Source organism: Prionailurus bengalensis, chromosome A2, assembly GCF_016509475.1.
Source record: "Prionailurus bengalensis isolate Pbe53 chromosome A2, Fcat_Pben_1.1_paternal_pri, whole genome shotgun sequence".
NCBI classification, from domain to species: Eukaryota; Metazoa; Chordata; class Mammalia; order Carnivora; family Felidae; genus Prionailurus; species Prionailurus bengalensis.
This window is the reverse complement of record NC_057348.1, coordinates 8,051,319-8,078,767: the sequence shown is the minus strand read 5'-3', so window position 1 is coordinate 8,078,767 and position 27,449 is coordinate 8,051,319. Positions and strand designations below refer to the sequence as shown.

Genomic DNA, 27,449 nt, shown 5'->3' with positions numbered 1-27,449 from the left:
TCACGTGGGGGCAGCGGAGCTCCTGGCTCCCGGGGCAGGGGTGCCTGCGGGCACGACTTTGCTGGTCGGTGCTGCCCATCTATACAGACAGCCTGGTGCCCCTCCACCTCGCACTGTGCCCAGGGTGAGAGGGAGGGGGAGGGATACTCCCACACAGCCTAGCCTTCCTTCCCACTTAACATCAAGGGTTCCCCGCCTTTTGGGTAGAGTTCTAATTTGGGAGTCATCACGTGCCTTCCACCCACTGGAGATGTGCACCCCACACTGCCATGTCTTGGATTGTTTGAACAAGAATTTGGATAAAACTGATCTGTGACATCAGTTTATTTTCTTCAGGCGGCCTCCTCCACCCCTCCACCCGCCCCCATCACAAAGCCAAAACACCAAGAAGGACATGGCCCACGATGCAAGGGAACAAACATGCGGAGGCCTGGCCAGGAGGCTGGAGGACAGGAGGTCCTCTTCAGACCCCCTCTCAGAACCCCACCACCTCGGCTGCCCCACAGCCTAAACTGAACACCTCCTTGTCCCTCCTCAAGCACAGGAATGAATGAAGACGCCAAGTACTGAGGACTTGTTACTTTAACATGTATTGATTAAAAAAAAAAAATAATAAAGGGGGGGGGAGAAGGTTTCAACGTCATTTCAGGATAACTATTTCCTGGTATAAAAAGACATTATTCTCAAACAATAACTTTCTAAAAAAAAAAAAAAAATACATCATGCAAAGTTTTAAAAAGTTTCACTGAATGTTTCAAACCTCTGGGAACAAATTGTATAGTAACCATTTTGACCAGTTTTTGCCGAAGAAACGCAAAATCTTGCAAGTCAACTCAAAGACAGGCTTTGCGGCAAAGGCCTGCTGACCAGAGCCCAACCATGCCCTTTCCAAGAAGGACTTCCACTGGGAAACGGGGGTCTCAGCAAAGAATCCCACTGCCTCCGTGTGCCTCTGCACACAGGGAGAAGTCAGAAACTCCAGCCTGCACCCTAAGGTGAGAGGGCAGAAGATTCCAGACCTTCTGGAATCCATCATGGCTGCACACCCAGCAGCACAGGCCCCGCTGAGGCCGGTTCTTCACTGGAGAATTGGGCTACGTATTAAGTCTTTCTGCTTAATTCTTTTTAAAGCCCCGTTAAAACAAAACAAAAAACAAACTCTAGAATCCCATGCATTTGCAGCTGTGATTAGGACTTGCAAAATTCCACGTTCTCTCTCCCTCAGAGCCTGTCTGTTTCCTGCACTAATAATGGAAGCACAGTTTTGATACCTTTGAGAGTTCACCTCTAACTAAACCAGCCACGAAATACCGCATTCCCAAACAAGAACCCACCAGAGCATTTACAAAAGGCGGGAGAGGTTAACTTAGCACAATGTACAATTCCCGATGTTCCCCACGTTTTACAAGATTTAAAAAAAAAAAAAAAAAAAGGAAAAAAAAAAGCCAGTTGCTCTGGATTCGGATGTGATAAATCGTTTTCATTACTGTCAAAGGCATCAACCAGATTTGGGAATTTGTTAAAATGTTAAAAATTCATACAAAACCTGCTGTAAATTAAGACAAAGGTAGATTAAAATGCATTATTATCTGTCTCTTAAATAAAGTAATGCTTTCCATAAAAAGCAAAGGTGGGCTTTTGCCTTGATGCTGACCAACGCTGGCTCTAGAATTCTGTGCAATTCTGCACAAAAATGCATTCTCTGAAAATTGTTTTCCACTTATTGTGAACTTCAATATGACCAAGTTCAAAGGCAAATCACGATAAAAACTGCCATTGTCTTAAATTCTGCAGGCTAAGAGTTTCAGACAAGCTGCGGTGACAAGCCACGGTTGAGAAACCCAGTGAAGCACAGGGGCACAGCACGGACACTTTGGGTTTTGGAGTTCGAGAAAATTGGAGTAAAAAGTTGATTTTGTGTGCAATACTTTTAGATGCTCTAGGAAGACCCAAAATCATGATAGCCGTAGCAGTCTGTGAAAAAGTCACCTACAAAAGGGGGAGACAGAGCAGAGAAAAAAAATTAGAATTCTTTTGAAAAATGGCACAGAGCGCCACATTTGAAATTCATGTTTTAGATTTCTCTGCTCCTGTAACCCCCCAGTGAAGGCTCCTTCTCAAGACAAGAGCTGTGCACTGTCAGGAAAAGCATAATCACAGGACTGGTGTTTCGCATGGCTTAAAGCAGAGAAATTTAAAATTCTGACTTTTAAGAAATTTTCAAGTCACACAAATACATGTGTTAACATTTAAAGAACACACTACACTCTTGCAGAATAGGGGCTTGAGGACCGTCTGCCCTAATCACTGGGAAAAGGTGCGAGCCGCTCTTAAATCTCAAGGCGGCTGCTGCTGGTGGGCCGCCCCGTCCTAACTCCGGCGTGGGAGCTCCGCTGTAGCTTCCCCCCAAACCGCAGACAAAGAGAAACACACACTTACTGTAGCCTGCCGTTGCCGAGCTGCCTCCGTACCCATAGCTGCCATATCCGGCGCCTGGAAAGGAACAGACAGGGTTACGGGGTGGAAGGCGGGGCTCCTGCCCCCGCCTCTCCCAGAGTCTCCCGCCGGTCACCCGATCCCAGGGGACCCACACGCTCCCAGGAGCAAGCAGGGCCCGTGGGGACGACACGGGATGAGAGTCCTTACCGGCGTTCATGTAGCCTCCGTGGTTGGCGCCACCAAATCCTCTCCCTCTCCCTCGACCTCGGATGTTCCCTCCTCTTCCCCGCCCTCGGAGGTTGGGGGGCGGGGGCACTTCATTATGCATGGGGCCTCCCATACCGAAGCCAGGGTTATGTGGCTGCACGGGGAAAGAACGGAGACCGGTTACGTTCACCTCACACCCCAACCCCAGGTGAGCTCGTGCCACGGCTGGAGACCACAGGGGCAACGCTTACCTTAGCAGCAAATTTCGGTCCACCTCTCACAGGCACGGGGGCTCTCTTCTTCTTGTTGGCCTCCAGGGCCAGAGGGGCATCGGGGAACAGCTTTTCTAGTGCAGCGAGAGCAGCATATGCTTTTGCCACCTTTTTGTTTGAGCCAGCACCCTGAAACTTCTGTCCATCCACCTCGACCTGGGAAGAACAGACGTGTGTCGGTGTGGCCCGACACCACCCTCTCCTGTGGCAGGGGGATTCTCCTGGGGGAGCTGGCCGCTCACCTCCATGACGAAGCGCTTGTCGTGGCTGCCCCCGGTCTCGGAGATGAGCTCGTACTTGAGGCCGCGCCTCTTCTCATTGAGTTCCATAACAGGGTTCTTGCCGTGCTTGGTCAGGATCGGCCCCTGCTGTTTTACGTTCTCAGGGAAAACAGAAAAGAAAACCAAAAAACTCAGCTAAGGGCTTTCCAGCACGTGTAGGAAGGCAGCCACCCCTGAATCATGAAAAGACGCCCTCCACGCTATCTCCCCTGCTCTCTCTCACCACCCTCGCCCCCCCCCCCCCCCCCGGCCTCTGGGAGTCATCTGAGGGCCTCCCAGCAACGGGACTGCCTCCACCTGCATCCGACTTCTGGGGAATGACTTGACTTTGACCCAGGGCCGCCCCACTGCAGCCCTGGGCACTGGGTCAACATCAGCAGGGCCCTCTTGGTCGTGGCTCAAAGGCTCACGCCCAGCTCCCTGTATAGGCTCCTGGACTGGAAGTTACTCTTTTTGGGGAAAATGAGCAGGACCAGTAACCACCCTGGTTTCATAGGACACAGAACTGCCTGCTGCATCCTGTCGGGCACTCCGGCACCCACCACGTGCTCACCTCGGCAGTGGGATCTGAGGGGAAGGTGGCGCTGGGGGTCGAAGCGGCTTCCACCACAGGTGGAGGGGCCACCACGGCCGGCTTCGCTTCCGTTTCCTCGGCCGAGTCCTCCCCCTTGCTGGAGTCTCTGCCTTCAGCGCCGGTAGGGAGGCCCATGTCCTGTAACACCTGCAGGAGGGACACCCGCAGGGCCCCCAGTTAGGGAGGGCTTAGTACCAGGGCCAACCACGCAGCTCTCCCCCCACCCCCTGGATCCTGAGTCAGAAGCTTCTAGGGTGGCATCCAGCAATCCAGAGGGTGTTTTCTCCACTAGCCATCCCGCTCCCTTTCCAGCACAAAACTCTGATGCCCAGCCACATCTGGGGACTGTCAGCCACAACGACAAAGCTATTCTTCCACGTATGATTTGGCACACATTCAAAAATCGACTCCTCTCAATTTTCACGCACCCTCTCTAAGCCTCACGCTGTCCACACTGGGGGTTTTGAGACCGTGTAATGGTTCTGAAGGAGCCCGACACACAGAAGCGCTTCTGTTGTCCTCAGAACAAGCACACGGTGCACAACACTGCTCACCACACTTACCTTAACGGCCACATGAAGCTTGGCAGTCTTTTTGGACGGTCCAGAGGCCTCGAATGAGTTGCCATCTACCTCCACAGACATGGTAAAGATGGGGGCGTGGACTGGACCGGTCTGGGAAACCAGCTTATACTGCAGTCCTGGCTTCAGCTGGTTTAGTCTCATGAGAGCATTCATAGCCTGAGGCGGCTCTGCCTTCTCCTCTAGAGAGAGAACACCAACATCATTCTGGACTATCAGCCAACGCTCAACTGCGGAGGAGGAACCGCTGCTGGTGGCCTCCTATGGCACGGCACAGGCGCCTGCACAGGCCAAGGCCTCATCTATGTCGTTCCCGAGTACGTTCACCCCACTTTTTGTTCTACGTCTACGTTACGGTTAGTCATTTCAGAAAAGATCACACCTGAGAAAACTAAAGCCAAAGCGAGCATCTCGTCACTCTGGGATGACTCTTAATTGAGCCAGATGGAAGATACACTAAGGGCTAGAAGTGAATGCTGGTACCTTTCTTCTGAATCTTCTTCTTCTTTTTGCTGGGAGACTTTTCCTCCCCGTCTTCCTCCATCGGGCGTTTCATGGGTGTAATGGCATAGGTGGTGCTGGGGGGGATTTGAACTGAAGGAAGAGATCACGAGAGAAACAGCTGAGAATCCCTCCTGTGCTCTGCGAGGAGTCTGTGCTGCCGCCGCCCAGCCTGGGGCCCAGGCCCCACGGCATGCTTACCTGTGTAGTCCACTGGGTTTTCATTCTTTGGTTTCTTGGGCATCTTAGAAGGCAGAGGGTCCATACCCAGAACTTTATGGAGCTGGCCAAACGCAGCAAGCCGCAGAGCATGCTGGAGAAGGGGAAGAGGACCTGACTTAGCCGCCCTGTGCTCCTCGCCAAAGTGTGTGCGCTTGCTAATACCTTCTGGAAGGGGTGGGAGCTGAGGGGGTTGCTAAGGGTCTCCCCTACAACAGCAAGGGGTCCCCCAACAGCCAGGGGAAGGCCTGACTGCCAGGGCCCAGCCTTGCTGTGGGGGAAGGCCAGCCTGTGACCACCCCCCTCAACAGGAATACAGGAGACCCCAACCTGGGGACTGGTTGCCACACGGAGCCACGTGGTGGGCCTGCAAGGGAAGGACCCTGGAGCAGTCCACACAGCAAATACATCTCCCCGCTGAACTCGGTGTCCAAAAACAGCACTCGAGCAGGCCGAGGGGATAGGCGACAAGCACGCGTGGCGCCAGGGGAAAGAAGCAGCCCAGATTGGGGCGCCCTGTATCAGGCACGATCCCTTCACCTTCGATCCCCAACCTGAGCCTACGAGTCCAGTGGCTACCCTGAAAATACCCAGTAATGGAACTGGAAGCCAGTGATTACAGACTGGGTAAGGGCTCACGTTGGCAATGGCGATGACTATACCTGCGCACTCTGTGTGATATCTTCCCGTTGCTGTCTGTCTAGATGCCCAATAGCATCAGTGGCTTCTTTTTCACAAGGGTCATAAATGCCAGAACCATCTGAAGGCAGGAAACAAGGAAGATATGCAGAGGATTATCTTTTAGCATCTCGGAAGAGTTGTGTTGGCTGAGGGAACCAGGTGCGTTACCCCCCACGCCCCATCCACACCCAGCTCTGGAAAACACGCTGAGCTCGGTGACCCACTCGGCATCCAGCCCATGAGAGAAATAATCCACGTGTCTCAGAGCAAGGAGCTCGCGTGGGAGTGGGTCACCACTGCCCCGGATCCGCCCTGAGTCACAGCTGCGGAGCCGGCACAGGGCTGGATATGATGGTGCAAGAGGGTAGTCACATGCTTCAGTCCTAGGGGGGACACGGGGCTGCTGCTGCCCTAACCCGGTCAAGGGACCCGCCAGGAAGTGGCCTCAGGGCCTCAATCCCTGTCCTTTCCCTGCAACTTGCAAAGCACAAGGCCCCAACCTGGCATCACGATGCCCGACGCCAGGCACTCCAGCACTCTCCGCAGGGCCTCGCCGGCACCCATGGGTCTGTTGGCTGTGCCGATGGACTTCTCACAAAGAAGCTCGAGGGGCTGAAAGGCAAGACGGACAGTTAACTCCACTGTCCAGAAGGTGGTCGGCCTGTATCGAGGAGCTGTCACTGTGTGTGTGTTTAGGGGGAGGGGGATATCAGAGCACTCCAAGTTCACAAGTTGAAGCTAAACCAAAGACAGGACAACTAGAGCCCAGCTGGGTAACCTTTCCTTAAAGAGATAACCATTAAATCTTTCAGACTATAGAAGCCAAGAAGCCAAGACGTGGCTTTTATGTAGGTGCTTGTATTTATTATGCAGCCACTTAAAAATAAAAAACCCACTCTCAACTATGGGCTGTAGACAAACAGGCAGCTGGCCAGACTGGCTTATGGGCCCCAGAGTTTGCTGACCCCTTTCCAAGAGCAGCTACAAAAATGCTTCTTCTTGGAGTAGAGCATATCACAGGAAGTGCTACCTGGCCAGCCCTCTCCTTAGGCCAAGCTCTGTGCCCACCACGGGGTGGGGCGGGAGGGGGGGTTCTGGTCTAGCTCTCATCCCCCACCCAGGGTGTGGCACAAAGTGCTCGCTCAATATATGGCTAGCACAGGGGTGCCTCGGCCACAACCCGAAGCGCCACTCGGGCCCAGTTACCATAACGTACTACTGGGATATGGGAGAAAGTCTCTGTGCACACGAACCCCAGATGGCCACGGCTACGAGGTCCTTACCCATCCTCTGAGGGGACCCCAGGTGGGCACGCGGGTACACAGGTCCCTCAGGACCCGGATGACAATGACACACGACTTCAGCCCGTTGGCTCTGGCCTAGAGAACAAAGTACAGGCTCTTTACACCAAGGAACCTTCCTCAACACAAGGCAAACATGAAAAACACGAGTCTCAAGGCGCTACTTTGTCAAGGGTAAACGGTGAACGTTCAAGACCATCAAGTGCGTGGTCAGTGGCAACTTCACCAGGTGGACGAGAACAAGGTTACTCTTGGCACAAAGCAGCAGCAGCCCACCTACTCAGTCACAAGCCTCCTCTGGGGGTGTCAAATTTGTCTGTGCGCGCTCCTTTAGCAACTGCACGCCTGCAGGTACTAAGTGCGGCACGGCGATCTTCAATGTTACCGAAACTTTATGGTGAAAGTTAGCCAAGCTAAAACTTAGGAATTCTCTACCAAAAGACAAATAGAAGAACAAAATGCAAACCTGGAACCACTTGGCGTGTCGGAGGGACGCCAAGGCAGCAAGGCATTTCTGCCTGTCCAGAACGTCCGGGGGATCGTTGACTGATAGCGTTTCTATTCATGGATGGAATAAGAAGACAAGGCACAGTTTGACCAAGGGGTTTCTGTCAGGTGGAAAGGGGATGTGGCAGCTTCCTAAAGGGCAGCCGAGGCTCCCAGAATCTCAAGTCCTCTCCACCCTAGACCAGGGAAGGAGAAGCTAGAGTGTGTTTAACTCTGCCCTGAGGAGATCATAAAAATCGGAGGCCCCTCCAAAAAAACAAAAACAAAAACAAAAAACAGTAACAAAAACAAAAGTGGGAAATTACTCTAAAAGGAATAATCCCATGGGGGAGGGGGACAGATAGGTGGATCCTATCTTCTAATAGACGATTACCTTGCTTCCTCCCCATGATCTCCCAATAAATTAGCTATGCTAAAAATTTCAATAGCAAAAAAACACAAAAGCAAAAAAAAAAAAAAAAAAAACCCCACAAAAAAACCACCAAAAAACAAAAAAAAAACAACCCTCCCTCCAAAAAAAACAAAAACAAAAAAAGAACCCAAAAATAAAAACAACCAAAATAGGTGGGGGGAGTGGAAATGAACTCCCTCTCTGCTTCCCACAACGGCCATCCCCTGAGGCATCTGCAGCAAAGGGGACCACCTCCGCCCACCAGGCGGGACTGCCCTAGCCCCAGCCCTTGACAGAGAGAGTCCTGTTGGTCAAAGGTCCAGCGTCCCTAAATCGATAATTGGAATCAGGTATCAGAACCAAAGGTAATCAAATAGCAACAAGGGCGCAGAGTGTGAGCCTCTGCTGCAGCAGAACCGGGGCACTGTCACTGCTGCCAGTTGCATGTCAGGGATTTGGATAAGGCCTGTTACCTTCACTCTGCGGTGTGAGATCTGTGATTAAAAAACATCCGCACGGAAGAGACGCGTGAGGGGCCCTTGGTGGCCTTTGAATGGTGAAAGCATTAGAAGTCTCTGAGGTTTTGGTTTGAAAATCACACAATTGTTGAAAACTTTATCCAAAACTCTGTATCAACTCTTTGCATTTCCATCACGGCAGCTGATAAAAGCAGCCAATGGAAGAGGACAAACCAAGAAGCCCTCGGTTCTGCTGCAACACAAGCTGTTTGCACAACTCCATCGTGATGTTCATGCAGAAACCATCTGGTTGTCTTCCGTAATTTAAAAGCCATAAAATCACCAGGGACACCCTTTTTCAAGGCCAAAGAACGCTCGACAGAAAAACCAAGTTTAACACTGATGAGAACATTCAAGGATTAAGATAAAAATGGTGCAATCCTCTATGAAAAGTGCTACTCACTTTTAGTGCAACCGTTTTGTCAAACTCCCAAGCACTGAAACTGAACGGGAGGTGTGATCTCAGAGTAAAGGTGGTCAAAGCTACACCGATATCCTTTTAACAAAGCAGTCTAAAACTGAATAGCACATTTGGCTGGCGAGGGAACACCAAGTTTCCAAAGTCCTGCTGGCCTTTCTCAGCCTCCCTACCTCCGGCTAATACTTTCTCCATTTCTTCTCTGACAACAGGGGAGGTCAGGTGGATGGTCAGGGACAATGGAGGCTCTTTTGTGTTTTTTATCACAATCGCAGCATCATCGACAGACTGGAGTATTTCGTACTTGTCTTCTGTAACAGCCTACAAAAGAAAATGCAACTTTCAAAACATACATCTTCCTCAAGGCTGGCAATCAACAGCTGTATCTGTCTCTGCTGGTTACCACAGCACACATGTCAACTTCTTGGGGTGTGACATGAGAGCAGTGCCTTCATCTAGGGTATCAGGACCTCCCTCTTACTGACTGGATCTTTAGCCACTTTCTGTGTACTCCAGAGCGGAGGTCTCTACGCAGAGAAACTTTCACGGGGAGCTTTGCAAAACAAAGCTTTAGGTTCTGGGCCAAGGAGACCAAGGGTACGAATCTTTACTTTGTCGCTGGCCAGTTGTGTAACTTTGGGCACATCACTTAATCTCATTAAGATGTTGGTGTCTAATTTCTAACATGGACTTAGTGACACAACCCACACCAGGAGGCCGCAGGAGGCTCACACGGACACCACACGGAAAGCACAACACCCAGCAGAGTGGGCATCCACCACCCGTATTTCCATACTGAGATGAGCAGCCATCAGTGTGGGAAAAAAAACTGTGTAGTAAGAGAATTTGTGTCACATTATGCGTTAAGAAAAAAAGCATATATTTGCTGCAAATGCACGTATCTACAAAAGGGTATGACAACACCCTGGCTTCCACTTTCTCCTTTATACTAGTTTATGAGCCCTGATGAAGAGAATTCAAACTTCTATGATTTCTGTTAGGGAAAACATAAAGGAGGAGGACAGATGCACTCTGGAAAACCTAAAATGGGGTTTCTCCACCTCAGCACTACGGACGTTCTGGGCCAGAGCATTCTGGGCTGTGGGGCCATCCTCTGCACTGCAGGCCATTTGGGCAGACGTCTCCAGCCTCCTCCACCTGGCAGACGCCAGCAGCACCCCACACCCCACTGCTGGGACAACCCAAATGGTCTCCAGCTCGCTAAATGTCCTCTGTGGGGACCAAACTGCCCCAGTCAGAAAACACTAATCTCAGTCAGTAAAAATACACTGTTTGTACCTTTCTTTAAAGATTGGCTTTTTACAAAAGGCGTCTTTCTTTTAGAAACATTCACAACAATATAATTTTCATCAACGAATACGTTTTTTACAGACGCGAGTTAAAATTAACTTAAGAACTACCACTGGAACAGAAAAGTTTCAGGCTTCATTTCCCTGAAACAGCCTTCCAGAAGTGTCTGCTGTACTGCACTAGCTCTTCTTTTCAATTCTGACCACCATCCGAAATCCCAAATTATCAGTCACAGGCAAAGAAAATGCATGTTTACATATGAAAATGAACAGGGTGTTCCCCAAGGAATGAGATCTCTTAGTTTTTTCACTTGCTTCTTTTGCTTATCCTGTTGCTAAATGGGGTGAATGTGTCCCAGGGGGGCAGCATAGGGTGGCGGCACATGGAGGTTCTAAAGCCCCAGAACTCACCAACCAGGGATGCTGAGGTCAACTACTCAGCTCCCTGCATCCCAGTCACATCTTCTAATATACTCAGATGATAAAGTCCTGTTTCAAAGGGTTGTTACACGAGGACGAAGAAATAACATAAACAGCACATGTGGCCTAGGCTCTGGTGTAGTAAATGTTCCAGAAATGTCAGAAGCAATTATTTATGCAACACTTTTGTAACAAGATGAAGAAACTAGTTTTATGTTTTAAGTAGGCTCCACACCCAGCGTGGAGCCCAATGTGGGGCTTGAACTCATCACTCCAAGCTGAGATCAAGACCTGAGGTGAGATCAAGAGTCAGAGGCTTAACGGACCGAGCCACCTAGGTGCCCCCAAAAAGTTGGTTTTTAAAAAGTTCTCGTGCCCAGTTTTGGATCAGTGGGGAAGAGTTAATAATCGCACCTTCTATTCAACCATCGACACCCATCGACTCAATTGGCTCCGGACGTAAAGTTCCAGCCCAGTGCAGCCCGGAGCACAGCAGACACGGAGTCTTTCCCAGCTGAAAGAGCTCTAGGCCTATCACATGCAGCCAGGCACTGTCCGTAGAGCCTTAGAGTTCTGTGGCATCCACCCACACGTGCAAGGGTGGGTTTGGAGCCATCTCTTGGTGCACAGCACGAACGGGCCACTCTTCCCCTGCCCTGCACCCTCAACATGCGCAGTCTGACCCCACCCAGTGGAGACGGTCACACTCACAGCGAGCTGGATGGCCAGGTTGTCGGCCACCTTGTCCAGGAGGGCAGTCGTGGGCTTCTCCTTACATAGCAGCACCAGCTCCAAATCCAAGTCCCCCTTGAGCAGCAGGCCCTTTGCCACGAGGCCAACACGCATCACGCCCCGCAGGGTTCTGGTCATGTGCTCCGTTTTCTGCTCCCTGAGGGACAGACCGAAGGATGCTCAGTGAGGGATTCAGCATAGCCAGAACCCAGAGGCCATGGAAAGGCTGGAGTTTCTTAGAAAAGGAGACGTTCACCCCTACGCTGGCCAGTCTCTCTACGAAAGATCCCCACCGCCCCAAAACCTCAAACTTACCCAGCCCCTTCTTTGGTCTCGTCCTCTGGTGGCACATCCACGTTCTCAGACTCGGCGTGCTCACCGCTTCCTTTCTCTTGCTCATCTATCCAGTCAGACACAGCTTTGAGAGCCCTCTCTGTGTGGGACACCATGTTCTGGACGGCCTCCAGTTCCTCTTGGGTTGGATAAACAGAAGAATGCTTTGCCATCACGTGGCGATCATCATTCACAAAAATTCGCATCGGACGCTGTAAATGTGGAAACTCGGTTAAAAACAATGCAGAGACCACACAAGCGTCCACTCCTCTTCCAAGCCACCCAACGCAGAATCAAGCTTCGTCATTTGTGAGCAAGTAAACCTAGGGGGACGCTTCTGAAGGTGTGGGGAGCAGGACAACTGAATGAAAACGGCTGTTCATTCTCGAGGCAGCTGAGAGGAAGGGGGCACTTCAGGCATTTATATATATACGTATATACATGTACGTATGTGTGTGAATTCTTACACTGTGCAGCAGTATTTTATAATTCAAAAAGCTAATGAAAAAATAGGAGAATCAAATGCTTTAGGGAAATGCTACATCTTCGAATATGAATAAAGAAATAGTATTTACAATTTTTAAAAACTTACCATTTTTACTTCTTTTTTCTGTAGTGTCTGGAAATCAAATGTTTGCTTATCTTTTCAAACTGTGACAGATTTCCTTGGTGTTATCAATACTTCAACTATCTATAAGATCAGAAAATCATTTTAGTTTCAAGTATTTCATACACGGATGAATTGTAGCAGTCAGATACTGAGCAGGATGAAAGACAGTGGTGCTGCCACGTGAGGGGCCCTGTTAACACAGCAGGACACATCCTTATTTCCAGGTAACCGCTGGTAAGCCGAGGCACAAACTAATTATAAAATTCCCTAAAAATGAAAACAGCTGGTTTCAGAATCCAACTCTACCCACATCTAGAGGATTTCTATTTCATCTTCTTTCATCTTTTACTTTTATTTTTTAATGTAAAGTATGCTAGATTTTGTCAAAGTTCATTTATTCATTTTGAAAGAGAGAGAAAGGGAGCACACGTGCACAAGTGGGGGTGGGGGTGGGGGTGGGTGGGCAGAGAGATAGGGGGACTGAGGATCTGAACCTGGCTCCTTGCTGACAGCAGAGAGCCCACTGCGGGGCTCAAATCCACAAACTGCAAGATCACGACCCAATCCGAGCTGTACTCAGACACTTAACCAACTGAGCCATCTAGGTGCCCCAGTATGCCCGATTTTTTTTTAAATGTTTATTTGTTTTGAAAGGGGGGGGGGGAGCAGTCAGTTAAGCACCCGATTTTGGCTCGGGTCATGATATTGCAGGGTTCATGGGTTCGAGCCCACAACAGGCTCTCTGGTGTCAGCATGGAGCCCGCTTCAGATCCTCAGTCTCCCTCTCCCTCTGTCTCTCCCTGGCTTGCGGGCAGCACACTCTCCTCTCTCGAAAAATAAATATTACAAAAATATTAAAAAGAGCGAGATCATGAGCAGGATGGGGGGGGCAAACAGAGAGGGAATCCCAAGCTGGCTACATGCTGTTGGTGAGGAGCCCAACATAGGACTCGATCCCGCAAACCGCAAGATCATGACCTGAACCAAAATCAAGAGTCAGATGCTCACCTGACTGAGCCACCCAGGCACCCCTAAAGTATGTCACTTTTCACAAATATATAAAATAAAAGCTTAACACGCCTCCAATAAATGGTAACAATACAAATACTCAGCAAAATCCTGGTGTTTGGAGAAGGAAAAGAGAGGGAAGGAGCTCTGGTCTTTGCGGGTCATGAAGAAATGGAAGGAAAGCAGGGGACTAAGAGACCCAAAGGGTGTCTGTCAACCAGAAAGGCAAGAACCTTCTGAAACATCAGGGGGATGTGACCACTGCACCACGTGCCCCCCTCCGTGGGTTAAATTTTGAAGAGACCAAGAGAACTCAAGTGCACAACAGGAGTCTTTAGAACAGGCGTAGCTGTAATTACCATTTGGGGCTCTAAATAACATGCTGACGACAACCTACTCATTCCTACTCTGTGCAAACAGTCTGGTCCACACTGACATCTTCCAAGTGAGTGAACAACACAGAAAATCCATCACAATGATACACAACAGATGAATCCACCCATCCCATCCAACCACAAAACAGCCAGCCCCTTCGATCGAAGCCAGTTACCAGCCAGGGCAGCAGTCTCCACCTTGTGGAAAGGCACACGCTTCAAGGATAAACGTGGACATGACTGGCCAAAACAAGAATTTCCCACAACACTTCAGGACTACCTAACGATCTAATTGCAAATTTGTAGGTTTCAAAGTGGAACTATAAAATCGAAGGGTGGAACGAGAGCTATGCAAGAGGACAAGTAGGGGTCAAGGGCTTCTTTGGGGGGCAGGGGAGGAGTGGAGGCCAGTTTCCACGATGCCCTTGGTAAATCACTCAGTCACCACCAAGTGGGAGCTCCCACACAGACCTGGACTTAAAACCCTGCCCGCCCAGCCGCTAGCTGCAGGCCCTGAAGTTTCCCCTGGACCTGGATGCGGCCCCTGCACCTCCGAAGGGGGGTAAACATGCAACAAGTCAACCTACGGAAAACATGCAGCACAAACGCCATGGACCCTTCAAAATGGCACCAACTTTCTCTACCAACAGGATCTCTGTTTGCCAGGCTGCTGTGGGGCTAAGTGATGAGTGACGTACAGTCGGAAGTGCATCCTACATGAAGGAATTATCATTCGTTCAGTGAGAAACAAATGGTATCAAGGTCGTGCTCAGAAAGAATGCTTTGCTAATGTTAGATACATATTTAAGACAAATTGATGGTTGAAAGTACATGCCTGATATTCGCCCTAAAATACTCCAGTAAGGCAGACAGTGGTGATGGGGAGAAAAATAAAACAAGACGGCAAAATGCTGATAGCTGTCGAACCTGGGGGATGGGTATGCCTGGATTCATTCACCTACGAGGTCTGAAAACTTCCATAACAGTTTTCTTTAACTGCAGAATGTACTTAAGTCCTCCCACAAAAGTACAGCCATGGAAGGTCATCTAAAAATTCAACCGGAGCGCCTGGGTGGCTCAGTCAGCTGAGCGTCCTACTTCAGGTCAGGTCATGATCTCATGGCTCAGTGAGTTCGAGCCCCACGTCGGGCTGTGCTGACAGCTCAGAGCCTGGAGCCTGCTTCAGATTCCATCTCTTCCTCTTTCTCTCTGCCCCTCCCTCGCTCCCACTCTCTCTCTCAAAAATAAACATTAAAAAAAAATTTTTTTTAACACAAAAATTCAACCAAAGCTCTAGAAACCTAGTTCTTTTTAAATTTTTTATTATTTATTGGTTTAAAAAAAATTTTTTTTTATTTTTGAGAGAGAGAGAGAGAGAGAGAGAGAGAGAGGGAGGGAGGGAGGGAGAGAGACAGAGCATGAGCAGGGGAGGGGCAGAGAGAGAGAGGGAGACACAGAATCTAAAGCAGGCTCCAGGCTCTGAGCTGTCAGCACAGAGCCCGACGTGGGGCTCAACCCCACAAACTGCGAGATCATGACCTGAGCTGAAGTCGGATGCTTAACCGACTAAGCCACCCAGGCACCGTTATTGATTTCTGAGAGAGAGAGAAAGAGAGCATGAGCAGGGGAGGGGCAGAGAGAGAATCAGAATCGGAAGCAGGTTCCCGGCTCTGAGCTGTTGGCACAGAACCCGACACAGGGCCTGAACTCAGGAACCTCGAGATAGTGACCTGAGCCAAAGTCAAACACTTAACCGACTGAGCCACCCAGGCGCTCCCAGAAACTCAGTTCTAAACCGAGAAGCAGACCATTAGAGAGCTCACAGCCTGATGGTAAAATGGCCATGTCGAACGGCCCCCACTCCTGGCCATACCTATGCTGGAACCTCATTGACCTCACAGTGACGGCTGGTAGGTTTAAAACCTGATTTATTTACTCAACAAGTACTCAGTGTGCACCTCCACGCTAGAATGGTGACAGGCATGGCAGACAAATGCCTTGCCCCTCTGGGCCCAGTGGGCGATGCAAGGTAAAGAATCGCCTTCCTTCCAAGCCCAGCCAGGTGCCAGGACCCAAGGCTTCACTCCACACGGACTATCTCTTCACGGTACACTCCTCCTCCATCACAAAAACATCAAATGCAGAAACTTAAAAAGTAACAACTTAAACCATGGTTTCAGGTGGCTGTGACCCCTTTATTTAGGGTTTTGTAGGACCGACAGTGTCTACCTTACTAAAAAGAGCTCCCCAGAGAAATGGTTGGCCTGCACCTAACACAGAAACTCCATGAGCCGGGGTCATTTGCAGCCTCAGAAAGCAAAGAGGCACTCAGACACTAATGCAGGCCATCCAAAGAACAAGGAGCTGACTTGTGAAGGCTCCCACTGGCCACATCTGGGGCAATGGATTACAAAAAACAAAACAAACATAAAATGCTTCCACCTGCACGAAGTTCTAGAACAGACAAAACTATTCAGCAGCTGCATTAGGCAGATGGTGGCAGGCACACCTGGGATGGGCGCTTTCAGGGTGATGATCACGGTCTATATCTTGGTAGGAGTTGGTATATTCAGTGGTCAAAACTACTTGAATGGTAGTCTCAAGACGTGTACGTTACTTCAAAAGAAAAAAAGGGGGCTGTAAATAAATACTGGACTCTAGTTAATATTCAGATGGAGGACTGTAATTTTTTGCTACTTTGAAATGCATCATAAAAGTTGGGGCGCCTGGGTGGCGCAGTCGGTTAAGCGTCCGACTTCAGCCAGGTCACGATCTCGCGGTCCGGGAGTTCGAGCCCCGCGTCGGGCTCTGGGCTGATGGCTCAGAGCCTGGAGCCTGTTTCCGATTCTGTGTCTCCCTTTCTCTCTGCCCCTCCCCCGTTCATGCTCTGTCTCTCTCTGTCCCAAAAATAAATAAAAATTGAAAAAAAAAAAAATTGAAAAAAAAAAAAAAAAGTAAAGTGGATTAGACGTCAAAGAAACTCGATAAATGCATAAATAAATGTGGGCTGAAGGATGACCAGAACAAAGGATGAGATGTGTGAAACAAAAGTATAGTCAAATGTCAACGGCAGCACCTGAGCTTTATATACAGGTGGCTGTTCACTGTAAAACCACGTCACCTTCGGTATATGTTTGAGAATTTTCATGAGATATTAAAAATAAACAATCTAGGGATGCCTGGGTGGCGCAGTCGGTTAAGCGTCCAACTTCGCCCAGGTCACGATCTCGCGGTCCGTGAGTTCGAGCCCCGCGTCGGGCTCTGGGCTGACGGCCCGGAGCCTGGAGCCTGTTTCTGATTCTGTGTCTCCCTCTCTCTCTGCCCCTCCCCCGTTCATGCTCTGTCTCTCTCTGTCCCAAAAATAAATAAAAAATAAACGTTGAAAAAAAAATTTAAAAAAATAAATAAATAAATAAACAATCTAAGGGGCGCCTGGATGGCTCAGTTGGTTAAGCATCCGACTTTGGCTCAGGTCATGATCTTGCGGTTCGTGAGTTCGGGCTCTGTGCTGACAGCTCAGATCCTGGAGCCTGCCTCGGATTCTGTGTCTCCCTCTCTCTCTCAAAAATAAACAAACTTTCAAAAAAATTAAAAAAAAAAAAAAAAAAAAACAACCCTAAATTGATTCAGCACATTAAATGCATGGAAAAGCTTGAGTCCCTAACGATACTTAAAAAAAAAAAACAAAACCAAACCCTACTTTGCCACCAGTGCAGAGGTGTATATCCCAACTTCCTACTCTGAAAATGGTGATTTTCCACAGTGGATGTAGGGAATCGCTGTAAGAACAAATGCCACCTGATAGACACTGGGAGTAGAAAAATCATTCTTGTACCCCTGGGTAAAAAGATGTTGCGACAAAAAACAGAAAAAAACAAACGAAAAAACCCAGCCCGTCAAAAGTACCTCAAGGACACGCGTACCCCCCCAAATGCACCCACTTTCATCGACTGTCCCGCATGTAGGTCTCCATCCGCTGCCTTCACTGTTAAAACTAAGAACGTGGGTGTGCCTCTGTCGCAAGCGGCTGCATCTCTTGATCTTCCTCTGCTCCAAGAGGCAGGCCCCAGAATGAATCCCTGAAGAGACACACTGGGCTGTGTGGCTGGCCCTGAGCACCCCACCTGGCCCATCTGTGGAACACTCACCCCCAGGCCCTCCTCCCTTAGACCAGACCTTGGTGGTGATGCCTCCTGATCCAGGGGGACAAAGAAAGTAAGAGCACTAATTATGTGAACTAAAACAAATGCTGAAAAACTGGAGACAATGTTCCTTTGCAGGCCAACAAATCTGGCCTCCCTGGTCTCTATGAGAACCCAGACCTGTCATCCAAGCCAGCTTTTCAGAAGCTAGCCGCTCTAGTCTTGAATACCGGGGAATCCCTCTCTTTAACAGACAGAGAGGTCCTCTGGGTGAACAGAAACCTCCTTTTCAAGATTTTTAGCAAAGAACACTGTTGGCAAGAGGTCCACAACACCCACCTGCTTGCCTACAGCCAACACTCCACTGGCCCCTGCCAACCAAACTTTAAACAGAAGCTGCTCCTGCAACCACCTTTATGATTCAACAGCAAGGCACAAGGAAGCCTGGCTTTTTACCAGCCCAGCTCCTCTGAAAAGAAACCCAAGAGAGGAACAGGTGCAGTGGAGAATCAGGATTTTAAACATGAACTCTGGGTAGCTGGGGATGTTCTAACATGAAGGGATCAGGGTTTTTTTCCTTCTCAAATCCAGCCCACTCACAGCATGCAGAATTACAGAAGTTTAAACCACAAAACCTTTGGCTTGCAACGTGCTGACCTCTTGCTAATTAGAATTCGACGCACGGCACTTGCTGCTGAAAAAGACATATGCCCAAGTTAGTCTGTAAAATGAATGAACAGGTGCAGTGGCAACACCGCAACAGGTAGAGCCCCAACTATCTATTTCACAAAGTCCTACAGCTATTCCAGCAACTCCGGGGAATTGTCCTGAAGTGGATGCTCATCTAAAAGACTGAATGGATTAAGCTTTGAAAGGATCCAAACCCCAGCTCCTGGTTTCCCCATCTCCAGAGCTATCCTATCCTGGAGCATGAAGTGAAATGACATACACATGCTACTCTTCAGTGACTCTGCAAACCTTTACAGATTGACATCATCAAGGACACGTGAAAAATAATTTTAACAAAGCAACCCAGCCAAAAGATGCCAACCTAAAATCTGGTTATGGATGCCACTCGGAGAAATCTGAAAGTCCAACACAGATCTGAACGCTGGTGCAGTGGTTCCCAATTCTGTCTGCAACAGTGTTTTTTACTGGTCCACAGGGAGGTGTAAGGTCAGGGATAATGATTTCCACAAATAGTTTCAATTTTTAAAAAATGTCCTTTTCTCTCATGAAAAAAAGGAGATGTTGTATGCTAATTAAAAGCATATTTTTTGGGTGCCTGGGTAGCTTAGTCAGTTGAGCATCTGACTCTTGATTTCGGCTCAGGTCATGATCTTGCAGTTCGTGAGATCGAGGGCAGAGCCTGCTTAGGATTCTCTCTCTGCCCCCCCACCCCCACCCCACACCTCCCGCTCATGCTCTCTCTCAAAATAAACAGAAACAAAAAGAAAGGGAAAAAAAGATACTTTCCTTGACTAAATATAAAGCTGACAAACACAAATTTTTCTCCAAAATGTTTCTGAAACTCCACTGGCCTCCCATGAGACCCAGGAGTCCAGGCTCACTGGTACTGTAGAGCATTCATGGGTCTTGGGAGACAGAAGCCCCATGTTTGCATCCAACTGGACTCCCCAACCTCGCAGCTGTGGGATCCTCCGGTAAATTATCTACCTGTTCAGAGCTGTTATCAAAAAGGAAATGGCAACACTAGCTATGCCCAAGAGCTGCAAGCAGTAAGGATAAAATGTGACTTTGTGGGAAGATGCTTCATCAACTGAAAAACCGCAAATGTAATATATTAAAGGAGGAATTTCACCAACTCTTGGATGAACCGATAGAAAGGTTTTAAAATCTGCCTGTGAGAGGACATAACAGTTAAGCGTGTATCATGACTCCAGGTGGGAATTACCAAACCCTCTTCCCAACATGCTCTTCAGGCAACAAGCAGGAGAGGAAGTAAGCTTAGGAAATCTTCCACGCCTGGTTGGGGCAGGGGCAGGAGGGGCGACCCTCCCACATATCCCCATGGGGAAGCCCTGGATTTTTTTCCTTAACTTAGCGTGCAGTACGTTTCCTTCTCCCAAAAACATTCTTTTCCCCCTCCCCAGTTACAAAGAAAAAAAGATGGTCTCTCAAAGGATGTGAATCCACAGACATGTGAATTATTTTGGTGGGTAAGGGTGGCACTCTTTTCAATAAAACTACTAAGATAACCATAGCTTCACATGCAGTATACAAGAAATAACAGAGATCACGTGTACTCTTTAAAGCAGTTTCCCACAATGGCAACATCTTGCAAACTACAGTACAATTCATAACCACAACACTCATGGTGATACAATCAAGACAGACCACTGCCATCCCAAGGATCCCTCCTGTTGCCCTTGATTGGCCATACTCACCCTTCCACCACTCCTCATATGCCTAACCCTACCAACCACTAATCCATTCACCATCCCTACAGTTCTGACACTCCAAGAATGTTATGTATATGGAATTCCAGAGTACGTAACCTTTCAGCACTGGCTTGTTTCATGCAATGTAACTGCCTCAAGATTCATCCAAGGTGTTATCAACAGCTTGCTTCTTTTGATCGCTAAGCAGTACTCCGTGGCATGGACGTATCTTGGTTTAACCATTCACCTACTGAAGGACATCTACGTGGCTTCCAGTTCTTGGCTATCAAGGATAAAGCTGCTATGAGCATTTGTGTATAGATTTTTATGTAAACATAAATGTTCCTTTCTTTGGGAGAAATGCCCAAGGGTGAAATTGCTGGGTCATTTGGCAGTTGCCTATTTACTTTCTAAGAACCCACAAAAGAGTTTTTACAGAGCTGATTAAAAAAAGAAAAAAAAAAAAAAAAGCTCTAAATAAATAAATTACATTAAATTAAAAACAAACTCAAGTAACTTCATCAAAATTGACTCAGTTCATCTTCCCTCCACTCGTCAGTTCACACACCTGCTCTGTGGGATGTGAGAAGCCCACAGACCTCCATTTACTGGACAGCTGTTACTCCCCCCTGCTAGGACTCTGCACAGGTCACCCACAGGACAAATGTTTATTAAGCGCCACTATGAGCCATGGGGCTGGGCTGGTTATTTCCACATTGTTGACATCTGGACTGTTTTCTTGAATTATGAATGCATAGCAAGGATTATTAACCCGCAAAAAATCTAGACGTACCACTGAGAAGCAAACCTAACCCGCAACATTTTATTCTTTAAACACACACAGATTCAGGTAAGAGGAAAAAAGCAGTCCAAAGGAAGCAGCAGCAAAGCAGGTGGCCTGCAAAATTATCCCAGTAAGACTGAGCTCAAACCACAATCCTAATGAAAATAAGAAGAAAGAGGACTGTTTGGAATGTCAAGGAAAATTACAATGGATCTCAAGTTGTCCATAGCACCAATTCTCACTAACTGCCCAAGATTATAAAAATAATTTGGAGCAAATGTACATACTCTAATAAAAGTTACTTCGTAACTAAATGGTCCTTAGTGTTCATATATAGCACACAAGAAAATGGTCCTTGGACAATAAACTCATCTTCCTGCTAAAAACTAGTGGCCACATGGGCGCCTGGGTGGCTCAGTTGGTTGAGCGTCCCACTCTGGATTTTGGCTGGGGTCATAATCTTATGGTTCATGGGATTGAGCCCCATGTCCAGCTCTGTGACTACATTTTTCTTCATTCCATAAGCACTCAATGAGAAAAAAAAAATTAAATTTCAACAGGACATCGTTTTCCCAAGACATCTGAAAACAGCAGATGTTAAAAGTCATTCTGAACTTCCAATCACAATTTGTAATGGGATCACCTATAAAGCGCAACCTTGGAAAAATCTCACAGGGATTCAACAAAGCATAAAATGGCAAGGAACAATTTTTAAAAGTCAGTACACTGACAAGGCTCCGCAACAAACACCTGTCCACCATGCTCTCACTATTATTTCGATAACAATGCTAGCACCACAAAGAATCAGCACTGACTTACCCTAAACAACAGAGCGGAGAGAGAAGCTAGTGGTTTCAGACAAAACGGTCAAGTGCTGCAGCTGGAATCTGAAGGAATCTCATCCCTTCAGGGCCCCAACCTGCTTCACTGTATGTAGATTCTTGTCAAACCAATGTCTGCCTTTAACCTGAAACCCCTTCACTAAAAACAGAAATCAAATCCTTTTTTCCCCAGGACTTGGGTAAGATAGAAAGCATCCAATATATACAGCCTAGAAAATCGTAATTCCCATGAAAGTTCAATCAAAGCAACATTCAGATAAAATGGCATGCAGATACGTGCATGTAATGTTAGATGGTGTGATTTACACATCCTTCAAAACTGCACAAAGTTAACCAACTTACTGACAGGAGGGCAAGTCCAAGGAGGTATAAACCCAAGTTTCTTGGGGAAAGGAATTATTCCTCTGAGCCATGAAAGGTGAAATCAGGAGAAACTGGGAAGGAGGGTGAGAGAGGTAAATAAGAGGGACCTGATCCAGCCCAAAGAAAACTTCTAAAGCCTTTTTTCAGAGGAACATTTCCAACCCCCACAACTTGCTGAGGCCTACAGACAAGATGCTGCCTACTGTTTACCCAAAGAGAAGAGGCTTATAGACTTACAGAAAGCTCTTTCCTCATCACGGACTCCACCTGTTCCTACCTGGAGACGTGAAGCAGGGGAACATGGAAAAGAGCAACCATGAAAGTGACATCAATGTATTAGCAGCAGCTCTTGCCAATGTAGTTTTTTAACAAGGAGAATTAAAAAAAAAAAACTAAGAAACAGCCTTAGATTCTTCACTCCCGGTATTACGGACCTCGAAAAGAAAAAAAAAGCCCTCTTAAATATACTAGAAGCAGCTAAAGAAAAGAATTTTTGCCTATAGACACTAGACAAGTTCAATCGGGGAAAAAACAAACAAAAACTGCAATTACCCACCAGTGTTCCAAAAAGAGTATGATTCCCAGACTTGTCCAAGCTCTAGGAGTAGGGAAACTGATGAACCCACACTCGGTGCCGGCAAGGCCACGTCTGGCAGTAACTGCCAGCCTCCAATCAACTCCAAACACCAGGGCCTGCAGAGATTCCATTCACAAATCCCAGGGACCATGATCAACTCACGCGGTCAACCAAGAGCTCAGGGGCAAAGACTGCAGGACTAGGGACAGGGATAGTAACGCCTGTACCCAGGGGCCTTTTATTTATTTATTTCCCTTTTCTAGCTGTTAATGAGCTTCTGGTTCCCACACTTCATTCACAATCTGAGTGGCTGCTGTTACCTACATCCCACGAGACCACACACAAAGCATCACACACAAAGCACAGTGGCAGCAGGGTGAGCAATCCAAGGAGACTCCCAGCCACAAACACCTGTGAAAGAGTCTGAAGCCCTCAGTTTGAGTCCCAACTCTGAGTGGCACCTTGGGTTTCCCCCTGGAACCCAAATGTGCCAAAGGCCACCCACTTTAAAGAGGAGATCATCCTAACCAATCAGAAAAAGATTCAAAACCACTGAAATACCGGAGTCCAGAAAAGAAAGGCTTATCAGGGAAACTGGTACTCCCTTATAGATCCATCACGTCCCCTGAGCAGAATCCCAAGCAACAATCAATCAACTCTGGAAATACTAAGAAATGGTTTAGCTCCCCAAGTCTAGACAATGAACTGGGGGAGAGCATGCTGATCACTGTACAACCCAGATAATTCATCCAGGCTCAGGATTCACTGTGGCAGAACTTCAACTCAGTCACTCAACTACTTAATACGGTAGAAAACTGTTTTAAACTCTCATGTTTGGGTCACAATCTTGCAAGTTTCAGTGTACCCAAATATCGCACCACATCACCGTTTTGAGGGAGGATGCAAATCCTAAGCAATCTGGATAAAATTCAACATCAATGAAACACCTAAACTAATGAAAGGGAAAGCTTAAACCCTACGCCAATTTTGGGTCCTAATCTGAGGCAGGCCTGGCTGATCACAGATTGGAGAACCCCATACAACCGACAAAGGCCTCCTCTGCAATCAGCGTGGGAACAGGGTCCCAAGGAGGAGGTCCGCATCTCCACGCCATGTAAGGACAAAGGCGGCGACATTTCCCGCCTCGGGAACCTGGGACTCTCCTGGAACCCGGGACGGGACAGGGACAAAGACTAAGAAGGAATGAGGAGGGGGTCGCCCCTGCTGCGCCGGCCAGGACTCTACCGGCCAAGGGGGGTGTGTGCTCCCGGCACGTGCGCGCGTGCGCGCGGGACGCAGCAACAGACAAAGCCGGGCCCGGGGGACTCGGCGGCCGGGGGCCCGGTGCGCGCGCACCCCCCGTGAGAGGCGCCGCCGCCGGCCGAGGGGCCGCGAAGGGGGGGGGGGCGGATGCGCGCGCACCGGGCCCTCGCCGCCGCCGCCGCCATTTTGTTTCCTCGGCACAATGGGGGAGAGTAACGGCCGAGCGCGGGAGCGAGACTGGCGAGGGAGGAATGAGCCCGGCCCTGGGGCGAGAGAACCGGGCGTAGGAGAAGAGCGCGGGGCGCCTCAGGCCTTGTCACCGCGACCCCTCAGCCGGGCCCGCGCTGAGTGGGAGGACTGGCGGGGGGAGGGGCAGAGGCGGGAGCGGGCCCAGCCGCCGCCACATTGACGCTTACCTTGTCGGCGTTCCCTTCCCCGACCGCAACCGCCGCCGCCGCCCTCCTACCACAGCCCGCCGGGGTCTCCCCCCAAAAGCCACGCGGTGCGCACCGGGCTGCTGAGTCCAACTGCAATGGCGAGAAGAGGAGGAGGAGGAGCCGGGGCCGGGGGCGAGCGGGCGGGCGGGCGCGCGCCGGGGAGGTGCGGGCCACGTGATCGGCTGGAGCCCCGCCCCCTGCCGCCGCGTTGCCGCTTGACGCAGGCCCAGCCCGGGAGGGAGGGAGCAACGAAAAGAGATAAGGAGGTGGGCTTTAGTCACGTGGCAAGAGCGTAGCCGTTGCGTTCTGGTCACGTGGAGTTGAAACGTTTACCCCTTTTCGAGTCCTTGATCATGTGACAGTGGCCAATACAGAGTCTTGGCCACGTGACAAGGACTTTGGCGCTTTCCTTTGGTATTGGTAGGTCTCCATCATGTGATATGGTCGCCGTTCTTTTTTTCAATGGCGGTTTTAAGCGGCATCACCACGTGGTTCAGGGCGAGAGGCGGAGTCTCCCCCTGCTGCTAGTTTATGCGCCTGCGTGGCTGCCATCTTACACCCGTCTCTCGCGTGTACGTTGGCGGAAACCTCTTTGAGAGGCTGTCACAAGAGTATACTTGTAGAGGCCGAATCTTGGTCCGGGAGCTTCAACCTCCATCCGAGGCTACCTGGCGGAGCTTCCTCCATCTCCCTGTGTCTCTCGCTAGAGGCCTAGAAGACCCGAGATGCAGGTGTCGGGAACGGCCGGACAGATCTTGCTGCCCCCGGACCGGCGTCGGCGAGCGCTCCAGTTCTCAAGTCCTGCAATCAAACCCCCCAATGTAGTGTCCGGCTGCCCTGCCGGGCCCAGGCCTCCGAAGGGCAGAGCCGAACTACTCGAGATCTTCCAGTCGCCCTTTGACAAATGGAGAAACTGAGGCCCGACTAGAGGATTCACAGACTGCTCGTGGGAGAGCCGGGTCTGCAAGTCAGACGCTCGGCCAACCACAGCTCGGGGTTCATAAGTAAAGGCCTCAGAGCGTCTTCTATTTTAAAGGCTAATGTTGAATTCTCCGGGGCGCTTCGTGAGATCCCCCATGTACAAACAGTATGTACAGTAAGCCCGGTGCCGCTTCAGTGTCAGAATCAAGCTAGCGCTTGACAGGCGTTACTAGGAATGTTGTCAGGTGCGATGCTGTTCAGAAGCTGCTGGGATTCGGAACAAGGAATCATTGGAAAGGTTTCCTACCTGAAAGAAGTCGTTCAAGACTTAAGGCATAACGTGGGACACGTGGGTGTCTCAGTTGGATTTTGGCTCAGGTCGTGATCTCATGGTTCGTGAGAACGAACCTGGTTGGGATTCGCTCTCTCTGCCCCTCCCCTACTCGCACCGGTGCTCTGTCTCACTCAAAATCTATAAATAAACTTAAAAAGATTTAAGGCATAATAACGATTTTCCTAGCAAAAATGTAGGGACGGTGCAGCTCCTTTGTTAATGACACAAGACCCATCGTCTGTTCCAGATTTGAGTCCCCTGTGTGACCAAAAACTCTACCTCTCTGAGCCTTCATTTCCTTTCTACAAAACGTTGGTTAAAAAAAATTAATGTTTGTTTATTTCTGAGAGAGATAGAGTGCAAGCGGGGGAGGGGCAGAGAAAGAGAGAGGGAGACACGGAGTCTGAAGCAGGCTGCAGGCCCTGAGCTGTCAGCACAGAGCCAGACGCGGGGCTTGAACCCACCAGCGAACTGTGAGATCATGATGACCTGAGCCGAAAGTCGGGTGCTTAACTGACTGAGCCACCCAGGCACCCTAATGGTGATTGTTTTTAAAGCACTTGGCACATTTCTGTGTCGCGAATAAATGTCTCAGTTATTTAAAAGGTACGGTGTAAAAAATGTTACTAAAATGGATGCACACTGTACCTACTGCCTCTCTGTTTACACTTTACTGAGGGTTTTGAACAGATAATGTATTCGTCTGATGCAACCTATCAAATATGCAAGAGTGTGAAAGGACAAAACCCATCCGCCGCCTCCCTACTTCTTGGCAGCCATTGTGAAGTTTTTTGTTTTACTCCCAGAGAGGCTTAATTATGTGTGTGTATTTTTTTTTGTTTTTCACGCAAATACTCAGCATCTTGCCCCCCCCCCCCCCCCCACACACACACACTTGGAGAGCTTTCCTAAATAGAGCTTAAGAGTGAAGAAAGGTATGGTAAATTTAATGGTCCATGTATTCAGGTAAAATTGGTTAAAGGAAGTTTGGATTGTGTAAGGTCACCCTGACGAGGTGATAACCGGCTGTAACAAGTTAGAGACCGGCAATTACGGACACCAGGGAACTGGCCCCGAGGGGTGCGACTCCACTGAGCTAACAGCGCTACCAAGTGGCAAAACAGGGAAGGTGTCTGGTTTTCTGACTCCCAAGTCCATGGCTGGTTAGATTTCTGAAGAACTTGCTTTTGAGGCTCTCAAGGCAGCCCCTGTAAAAGGGGCTCCATACGCATAAAGGGGTAGGTAGGATCGTGGTTACAAGCAAAGCCTTTAGATCAAACTACAGTCTCCACAGAGTAGCCCAGGACAGGTTTGGAGAGTTCTTTGAGTCTCAAGAGTTTGCTGAGGCTCTGTGGAGTGAGTGCTAGGGAACCTGTTATGGTTCCGATTGTTACCTGCTGGGACTGGTGCCTCGCACAACCTGGGTTTTGTAGGAAGAGATGCTGGGCTGCAGTGGAAGCCCTTAACAAACAAGTGCATTCTGTTGGGGCCACCCACCAGGAGCTGCGGGATAAGAGGTTTTCAACCCAATCTTTTTAATTTTCCTTCATGTTTATACATTTTTTGAGAGAGACAGTGCAAGAGTGGGAGGGGCAGAAAGAGAGAGGGAGACGCAGAATCTGAAGCAGGCTCCAGGCTCGGAGCTGCCAGCACAGCCCAACGCGGTGCTCAGACTCGCGAACCGCGAGATCGTGACCTGAGCCGTGA

The 27,449-nt window shown here is 49.1% G+C and overlaps 1 protein-coding gene across 5 annotated transcripts in view; it reads right to left on the bottom strand.

Annotated features, from left to right (window-relative positions):
* The window catches only part of ILF3 (interleukin enhancer binding factor 3), a 33,490-nt gene extending 7,108 nt beyond the window's left edge, over positions 1–26,382 (bottom strand). The window contains exons 1-18 of one of the 5 annotated variants that reach the window (XM_043586528.1): positions 24,467–26,382; positions 12,278–12,376; positions 11,668–11,897; positions 11,332–11,509; positions 9,064–9,211; positions 7,523–7,614; positions 7,039–7,134; positions 6,256–6,367; positions 5,737–5,834; positions 5,057–5,168; positions 4,838–4,948; positions 4,337–4,536; positions 3,753–3,920; positions 3,161–3,298; positions 2,898–3,074; positions 2,647–2,800; positions 2,440–2,493; positions 572–1,989 (exon numbers count right to left, since the gene is read on the bottom strand). In XM_043586528.1, coding sequence (XP_043442463.1) covers positions 1,940–1,989; positions 2,440–2,493; positions 2,647–2,800; positions 2,898–3,074; positions 3,161–3,298; positions 3,753–3,920; positions 4,337–4,536; positions 4,838–4,948; positions 5,057–5,168; positions 5,737–5,834; positions 6,256–6,367; positions 7,039–7,134; positions 7,523–7,614; positions 9,064–9,211; positions 11,332–11,509; positions 11,668–11,897; positions 12,278–12,280 — 2,121 coding nt within the window. In that variant the 5' untranslated portion in view covers positions 12,281–12,376; positions 24,467–26,382 and the 3' untranslated portion in view covers positions 572–1,939. Of the gene's footprint in view, positions 1–571; positions 1,990–2,439; positions 2,494–2,646; positions 2,801–2,897; positions 3,075–3,160; positions 3,299–3,752; positions 3,921–4,336; positions 4,537–4,837; positions 4,949–5,056; positions 5,169–5,736; positions 5,835–6,255; positions 6,368–7,038; positions 7,135–7,522; positions 7,615–9,063; positions 9,212–11,331; positions 11,510–11,667; positions 11,898–12,277; positions 12,377–22,189; positions 22,277–24,466 lie in introns of those variants that run through there. The other 4 variants (XM_043586529.1, XM_043586525.1, XM_043586527.1 and 1 more) reach the window with 4 other exon arrangements.
* Positions 26,383–27,449: the final 1,067 nt, after the last annotated feature.